Below are 9,317 nucleotides of genomic sequence, written 5' to 3'. Positions count from 1 at the left end.
TGCCGCAGATGATTTTGTTCGAAGGGTTTTGCTTTGCTGCAACTCCTTTTGTCACCGTTTTCTCTCTGGGCTACCAGTACCAAAAGGGATTCACAGCTACGAGAATCTTAATATTTTAAAAATAAATTTTCTATGTGTCATAATTTAAAAACATTATATATTTATTAAAAAAATAGGTCCGTGCATAGGTGCGTAAGGACGAGGATTTTACGGGTGTTAGCGTATATTTCAAGAATATCTATCTCTATCATTAAAAAAAAGACACGGTGCATCGTCCTTACCGCTCAAACGCCTGCCCTGCCTTACAGCTATGCCAAAAGGCAGGCCATCCATGCCCGCGCACACCTTGGCCATCTGTCTCGCTCCCTCCCTCCCTCGGCCCTCTCGCTCTTGCACCTCGTGCCCATCGCCACCCGCCCTTTCTCACACGGGGTGCACTCCATGTTAGAATCTATACCGTAGTTATACATAGTCTCTTCTAAAGCCCCATACATATAAGTAGGAGACCTACTCCTAGTAGGATTCTACACTTGAGTCATAATACAACTAAAAGTCATAATAACACATCTCTCTTGGACCCTATTACAAGTAGAATTTGAGTTACCGTATAACAGACTCTAATTATTTAAAGTCATTGTGCTCCTCTAAGAATTTGCTCTAAGTCAGTTTCTTTATATTTATACTTCCACCTTGAGAGTGCCCCCACCACAGGGGCTTATGCACATCACCACAATGTGTGTGTCCGTGTCCACGCTAGAGTGCTCGAACCTTCCACCCGAGAACTCCTTCATTGTATAGTTTGGTTAACCACACCATATTCTCCTATGGCCCTTCATATCATAGGTTTGTACCGCCTCTGAGCTCCACCTGCCCGCTGGTACTGTGTCTTTGGTCCCACCATGTCTTTTTCCAACAACTCGTAGCTTCGCCTCTATGACCGTTAGGTTTTGCAACTGTCTTAGTAGCCTCGCACATGGCTATAGAACCAAATTGTCTTCATACCATGCATCGTATGTAGGGGAACTACATTGTCTACACGTGGTGATCTTCCCTTTCGGGCTCATCCCCAGGGGGCTCGGCATGAAGCAAATCATTGACACGAGTGGTCTCCACCGCTGCATCCACCTCACAGGCAAACATGCTCGTGCCATGGTTATTAAAACCAGACCAGACTGGCAGTCGGACCGTTAAAAGACCAAACTAGCTAGACCCTTAACCAGTCTAGTTCACTTAAAAGATTGTTTGTACAATTGAACCGTAAAAACTTGTTGAACTAATCGTTTTTTTACAAAACCGATGAACCGGTAGATCCCATTCGAACTAGACGATTTTTTACCGTTTCTGATATTATATTACCCCTCCATGAACTTAGGGGAACCTCATCTAGTTAGGGGTATTTGTTGGAAGTTGGTCACAATGACTCAGTTTAGGCCTTTAGGGTTCATGGCTAGCATTAGGGAGGGAATTTTTAGACTTTTCGTGTGACAAGTTAATAGCTGCGGCTGCGCAGTGCTTAGCTCATGCTCCGAGTGGTGGTGCACGCATAGGTGGTTGCTACGGCGGCGACGCGAGCACAGCCTGGTGCTGCGCAGCTGCGGGTGAGTGGGCGACGCGGCGTGGTGAGTGCTATAGGTGTGGCGTGGCGGGTGTTGCAGCCCTGCGGGTGTGACGGCTACCGGGTGCTGCAGGTGCGATGGGTAGGGATGGATGCAGATGTTATAACATCCAAAAGATCTGATATCCATATTTGTTTTAGTGTCAATATTAATCTAATAATACTTATTACGTACAATAAAGTAAGTATTAGTATATATTTTTTTATATTTGTTTTTTTAAAGATTAATTTCTTGATAAAACAATGTATGCAATTATTTTGGGACGAGGTAGCATAAATTTTGCACATAAAAAATGGGAGAAGAGGGAAAAGAAAAAATCTACTCCGTAGAAAGCTAATTTTGTGTCTTGTATAGTATGTGGCCGCATAGCTGCCATGCAAACATGAGGCCAAATCTGTTAGCACGCAAGGAAACCGACTAGTGACTATCAAACAACTCAGTATCACGCACGAAATGGCGATGGTTACGTTTGGTAACCAACAAGATACGGCCAAAACCACACACCAACTCCCGCACAATATACTCAATGATTTTATTCGGTTTTTACCGCAAGTTAGGGCGCGTTTAGTTGGCAAAAATTTTTAGTTTTGATTAGTGTAGCACTTTCGTTTGTATTTAGCAATTAGTGTCTAATTATAGACTAATTAGGTTCGAAAGATTTGTCTCGCGATTTCTCACCCAACTGTACAATTAGTTTTATTTTTCGTCTATATTTAATACTCTATGCATGTGCCGCAATATTCGATGTGACACTTTAGTGTGAAAATTTTTAGAATCTAAAAAGGGCCTTACTGACGAGATCCCACGGTACAAAGATTTTGGCACCACGCTGGCAAATCTGGAGCGCCGCAAATCGCCAACGGAGTCGGCCCCCCGCTGCCCCTAAAACCCTAATCCATGACGTCTGGTCTGACCTCTGCCTGCAAACCCCTTCACGCATTCCTTCGAACACCCTGCCCGCGCCCTGGCTGCGGGCGCAGGCCATAACGCTCAACTGAGCATTTCGTCGAACGCCATGGGCCATGGCCACGGAAAAGGACTGTTTGTGCGGCCAATGCATCGAACACGATGGGCGCAGCTCAAGAACACGCCGGTGTATTGGGAAATTGATTGATTATACATTACATCAGGAGCAAGAACCAGTAACACAGAAATTGAAACAGCACCGCGCGGCTCAGAGTACATGTATCACACCTACAATAACTCAAGCAAACACTAAGATTATCGGCGGAACAGATTACGGGCGCAACTCAGAAGTCCTCATCGATGCTGAAGACGTGGTTGGCGGCGGCGCTGCCGTTGAGGCTGTTCATGACGGAGGCCTTCTGGTAGTCACCGACGCGCTTCTCGAAGAAGTTGGTCTTTCCCTGCAGCGAGATGAGCTCCATCCAGTCGAAGGGATTGGTCACGTTGTACATCTTCTTGCACCCGAGCGCCATGAGCAGGCGGTCGGCCACGAACTCGATGTACTGGCTCATGAGGCCGCCGTTCATGCCGACGAGCGCGACGGGGAGGGCGTCGCAGACGAACTCGCGCTCGATGTCGACGGCGTCGGCGACGATCTCGCGGACGCGGGCCTCGTCGAGCTTGCTGCGGAGGAGCTCGTAGAGGAGGCAGGCGAAATCGCAGTGCAGGCCCTCGTCGCGGGAGATGAGCTCGTTGGAGAAGGTGAGGCCCGGCATGAGCCCGCGCTTCTTGAGCCAGAAGATGGCGCAGAAGGAGCCCGAGAAGAAGATGCCCTCGACGCAGGCGAAGGCGACGAGGCGCTCGGCGAAGCGCTCCCCGCCGTCGATCCAGCGCATGGCCCAGTCCGCCTTGCGCCGGACCGCGGGCACGGTGTCGATGGCGCGGAACAGGCGGTCCTTCTCGGCGTCGTCGCGGATGTAGGTCTCGAGCAGCAGCGAGTACATCTCCGAGTGGATGTTCTCGATGGCGATCTGGAAGCCGTAGAAGGCCCGCGCCTCGGCGACCTGCACGTCGGACATGAAGCGGGAGGCGAGGTTCTCGAGCACGATGCCGTCGGAGGCGGCGAAGAAGGCGAGCACGTGGGAGATGAAGTGGCGCTCGTCGGGGGACAGCGCCTCGTCCCAGTGCCGGGCGTCGGCGGAGAGGTCAACCTCCTCCGCCGTCCAGAAGGACGCCACCGCCTTCTTGTAGAACTCCCAGATCTGCGGGAAGCGGATTGGGAACATGGAGAAGCGGTCGGAGGACTCCGCCAGCAGCGGCTCCTCCGCGTCGCAGGGGGGCACCAGCGTCGGCGCGGCAGGCATCGTCGGAGGATTGGGCTATGGTTTTGCTAGTGGGGAATTGGGAGGTTTGGGTTGGGTTTTACGGAGGAGGGCAGGGAGGCGGGGGATTTATAGGGATGGTGGGGAATTGGAGCGCAGATTTTGAACTGGAATTGGAACGGCGTTGGCGCTGGCTTGCAAGGGAAGGAGGCGGGGGCGCGCGAGGAACGGATAAGGGTGGGGGTGGGGCGGAGGGAGAAGACAGGAGGCGCGCCGTGCGACGGAAGATTGGGGAAAATTTCGATTCTGCAGGGGGATTTGAAAATTCATGGGGAAATTTTTCGGACGAGCGGCGGGAGGGGGAGGGAGGGCCGGAGGTTAGAGGTGGCGCTCTGTTCGTTTGGGGATTAGGGAAAAGCTCTGAAGGCCTCACAGGTGGCGGCGAGGTGCAGGACGTCAGAGGTCAGTGTATCTCCTACGACCACACTTTAAATATATCTAACCCGATTTTAAGAATAAAATCAAATACACATCATATGTAAGCTCAGAAAGTCAAATTTCATATATAGCTACAAATAAAAATAATATCAAAAGACAATGCTTAAATACATAGCGTATTAGTATAAAGATTATAACCTCAGAGTATAGACGGCGGAAAGACGACTCCAATCTTCAGGTGAAGACTTTAAATACACAGGAACACCTGACTGGTTGATTACTAACCAAATGTATAAATAGTAGGAGCCATTTTGTTTCGGTGATCAAGACACTTAGCGAGTGTAATCACATTTAGATTAGATAGCCGTACTATTAAAAGGGGTGAAACTCGTATTGAAATACGGTTATCAAAGTGGCACTAGATGCTCTAACTCATTGCATATGCATTTAGGATCTAGTGGAGTGCTAACACCCTTAAAAATATTTGTGAAAATATGCTAACACATGTGCACAAGATGATACACTTGGTGGTTGGCATATTTGAGCAAGGGTTAGAAACTTCATCGGCAGAGTGTCCGCCCGTAGAATGCGGACAGTACGACGGAGCCACCGACGCTCTAGACAGAAAAGACAGGGGTTCACAGAGTGACCGGACGTTGGTGGTGTAGTGACCGGACACTGGGTTCAGAGTCCGGTCAGTAGCAGCAGTGAGCACGCATCTCGGTCTTGTGACCGAACACTGGCGCGAAGAGTGACCGGACGCTGGCAGGGTGCGTCCGGTCGTGAAAATTCGCGTTTGGAACCTTACTGAAAACGACCGGATGTTGAGGTCCAGCGTCCGGTCACTTTCTAACTGACGTGTCTGGTCATCAATTGACCGTTGTAATCGGGCAATCGGCGTTTGAAGCCGATGACACGTAGCGCACATTACACGACCAGACGCTGAGGTCTAGCGTCCGATCAATCTGACCGGAGCGTCCGGTCGGCCCGTGTTCAGTGCAGTAAGTAGCCCAATGTCTCTATTTCATGGGGCTTCTATTTAAGCTCCATAGCCGGCTCAAGCTCATTCTCTTGACCATTTTGCATTGTCATAGCAACCTTGTGAGCTTAGCCAAAGCCCTCTCACTCATCTTCATCATAGATTCATCTAGCCTGTTCGTTTGCTCGTAAACGATCGTAAATTTCCAGCTAGAAACAATGTTTTTCTCTCACACCAAACCAGCCAGCAGTCAATAATCCATGATACGATACGGCCTCCCGAACAGGCCGATCATCTTTATGAGATTGGGAGAAAATCCAAATATATTGCTTGAGTGATTGCATCTAGAGGCACTTGGTATTCATGTTTTGCTGTGGATTTTGCTTGTTGCTCTTGGTGGTTGCTACCACCTAGACGGCTTGGTGCAGCGGTGGAGGATTGGCACGAGTTGGTGATTGTTCGTGGCCATCTCTGGTAATTGTAAAGAGATTTGTACCTTCCCCGGTGGAGCGCCAAAAGGTAACTCTAGTGGATTGCTTGTATCATTGAGTTATCTCACTTGTGGGTAGGTTCTTGCGGTGTCTAATTGTGTGGACAAGATTTATGCAACATCTCTTAGCCGCGCGAACCACCAAGTGTTGGTCGACACAACAGGGACGTAGCGTGTTGGCAAGCACGTGAACCTCGGGAGAAAATCGGTTGTCTCTTACCCTTTGGTATTCTCCCGATGATTGATTTCATCTTCATCTTGTGATTGGTTCATCCCTCTACACGGTGGTACAATCATCCTACTCACTCTTTTATATTCTTGCAAACTAGTTGTGGAAAGCTCTTTAGTGTAATTAGAATTGAGAGCTTGATTTGTTATTTAAGTTCATCTAGTAGAGCTCCAAGTGAGTAGTATCATAGCAAGTTGTGTGTCTAGTAATCATTGAAACTAGAATTATTGGATAGGTGGCTTGTAACCCTCGTAGAGCTACAGTAAGTTTACATTTCACTATTTGTCTTACTAATCAAATTGCTCTAGTTGATTTGTAAAATTTTAAATAGGCTATTCACCCCCCCTCTAGCCATATTAGAACCTTTCAAGTGGTATCAGAGCCATGGTCACCGTTTGATTGAAGGCTTAACAACCTCGGTGTCAAATTATGGCTCAAGTTGTGTTCAACCATGTAGGAGGCAAACCACCATTCTTTTATGACATATGTTATGATTATTGGAAGAGAAAGATGAGGATGTATCTTGGTTCAATCAATGATGGTGGGAAGTGACCGAGAATGACTATGCTATCATTGATCCCGATGACCCCACCAACCAAGATAAGATCAATAAGCAATGCAATACAATGGCTCTCAACACCATATACAATGCCATTAATTCCAAGGTGTTTGAGTAAATCAAGGATTATGAAAGAGCAAATGAGGTGTGGAAGAGATTAGAGGAAACATATGAGGGTACACCGGCGGTGAAGAGTGCTAAATTGTATATCCTCAAGGATAAATTAACAAGCTTCAAGATGAAGGAAGATGAGAGCATTCTAGAGATGTTTCATCGTTTGTAAGTGATTGTTAATGATTTGAAGGCATTGTGAGAGAAGATCAAGGATGATGATGTCTCTCATCGGTTCTTGATATGCCTACCTCCAAGATTTGAGATGTTGAGATTACTCATGATAAGAGGAGGATTGAAAGAGATTACCCCCAACCAAGTACTAGGTGATGTCATGACCCAAGAGACATACCATGTGGAAAGGGAGGAGGATAACAAGGAGGACAAAAAGAAAGAAGAGGACAAGAAGAAAAGTGTAGCATTTAAGGCTAGCTCATCATCATCTAAGAACAAGGGCAAGTAAAAAAAATCAAGTGATGATGATGATCTTAGTGACATTGATGTTGAAGCCATGGCTCTATTTGTGCATAAGATGGGCAAATTCGTAAAGAAGAAGGGCTATGGTGTAAGAAAGAGAAGAGATCACACTAAGAGCAAAGAGTATGTGAGAAGATGCTACAATTGCAAGAGCCCCAATCATATTGTAGCAAATTGTCCCTACAATAATGATAATGATGAGGATGAAAAGAAGAAGCATAAGAAGGAGAAGAAAGAAAAGAAAGAGAAGAAGAAGAAGAAGAAGAAGAGTGGGGGCTATCTGGTCACCTAGGATAGTGATGGCTCTTCGAATAGTGATGGCTCTTTGGATAGTGATGGTTCTAGTGATGATGACAAAATATCCATCAAGAAAGCACTAGCAAGCATTGCCATCAACAACAAGCCTTCCATCTTCGACACTCCATCGACATGCCTCTTGGCAAAGTCTACCAAGGTAAAATATAATACGAGTGATGATGATGAATGTGAAAGTAATGCTTGTAGAAGTGATGATGATGATGAGAAGTACACCAAGGAGGAGCTCATGGACATATGTGAGCAAGTACACACTTGCTTTGAGATGAAGAGAAAGGAGTGCAAAGAATTACGCAAGAAAGACAAATTTCTTGAGCAACCCTTTAATGAACTCAATGCCACTCATGAGAGGCTAATGGAAACCCATGAGAAGCTTGACAAAGCTCACTCTAAGCTTGAAAAAGCTCACTCCTCTCTCATCGAGCAAGCCAAGAAGGAGCAAGTGATTGTGTCTTGTGATGTGGGACTAACATGTGATATTATTGATGAATCTTTTTATAAGCCTATTATTATTGCTCCCACTAACCCTTCTTGTAGCACTACCACTTCTACTTCACCTTTGAGTGATGGTTTCACTTGTGATGGCTCACTAATGGTGGAAAATGAGACCCTCAAGAAGAGGTGAATGAGCTCACTCATGCCTTAGGCAATGCCTATGGTGGAGATGCCCGCTTGCTAAAGTGCTTGGATAGCCAAAGATTTTCTCTCAATAAAGTGGGATTAGGCTATACCCCTAAGAAAGGCAAGGTGGCCTTTATCAATCCTAAAGCTAGCTTTATGAAGGGCAACAGTCAATTTTGCAATAGATGCAAGCAAGTTGGGCATATAGAGCAATATTACAAGACTAATAAGAACAAGCAACCTAATGTATCCTCAATTAGATTTGATTCTTGTTACATGCTTGTTAAGGGTATCAATGGCGTGAAGGCTAAGTTCACTGGTACACCAATTGTGGGCCCAAAAAAGAAGGCCATTTGGGTACCAAAGACCTTGGTAACTAACCTTTAAGTACCCAAGCAAGTTTGAGTACCTAAAAAGAATTAATCTTCTTTTATAGGTTAATTATAAAGCTGGAGGAAGGCATTGGGTGCTTGATAGTGGGTGCACACAACACATGACCAGTGATTCAAGAATGTTCAATTCAATCAATGAGAGTGAAAGAAATGTGATTGATAGTATCACATTTGGTGACAATGGCAAAGGCAAGGTCAAGGGTCTTGGTAAGATTATAATATCCAATGACTTGAGTATTTCCAATGTGCTACTAGTAGAGAGCTTGAACTTCAACCTATTATTGGTAGCTCAACTGTGTGATCTTGGTTTCAAGTGCATATTTGGTGTGGATAATATAGAGATCATAAGTGTAGATGGCTCTAACTTGATATTCAAAGGATTTAGATATGAGAATCTATACTTGGATGATTTCAATGCTAGAGAAGCTCAATTATCAACATGTTTGCTCACTAAGTCTAGCATGGGTTGGTTGTGGCATAGAAGGCTTGGTCATGTTAGAATGAAACAATTGAACAAGTTGATTAAGCATGATCTAGTTAGAGGCTTGAAAGATGTCACATTTGAGAAGAATAAGCTATGTAGTGCATATCAAGCTGGAAAGCAAGTTGGTAACACACATCCTACGAAGAGCATGTTGAGCACATCTAAGGCATTTGAGTTCTTGCACATGAACTTGTTTGGACCAACCACATACACTAGCATTGGAGAAAATAAATATGGATTTGTGATTGTGGATGATTTCACTAGATATACATGGGTTTTCTTTCTTGGTGACTTGCAACATTTAAATCTTTTGTCAAGGGTATTCACAATGAGTTTGAAACAATAATCAAGAAAGTTAGAAGTGACAATGGAAGTGAG

General features: G+C 45.6%; 1 protein-coding gene across 1 annotated transcript; it reads right to left on the bottom strand.

The window, feature by feature from the left end:
* Positions 1-2,690: 2,690 nt before the first annotated feature.
* LOC136520748 (ribonucleoside-diphosphate reductase small chain-like) lies at positions 2,691-4,206 on the bottom strand. Its single transcript, XM_066514402.1, has one exon. The coding sequence runs from the start codon at positions 3,884-3,886 to the stop codon at positions 2,867-2,869; it is 1,020 nt and encodes a 339-aa protein (XP_066370499.1). The 5' UTR covers positions 3,887-4,206; the 3' UTR covers positions 2,691-2,866.
* Between the last annotated feature and the right edge of the window lie 5,111 nt (positions 4,207-9,317).

This window comes from Miscanthus floridulus, chromosome 18 (genome assembly GCF_019320115.1).
Source record: "Miscanthus floridulus cultivar M001 chromosome 18, ASM1932011v1, whole genome shotgun sequence".
NCBI lineage: Eukaryota > Viridiplantae > Streptophyta > Magnoliopsida > Poales > Poaceae > Miscanthus > Miscanthus floridulus.
This window is presented reverse-complemented; position numbering and strand designations above follow the sequence as displayed.

Excerpts from the sequence above, each read along its gene's own strand:
- LOC136520748 (XM_066514402.1), bottom strand. The coding sequence starts at position 3,886 with ATGCCTGCCGCGCCGACGCTGGTGCCCCCCTGCGACGCGGAGGAGCCG.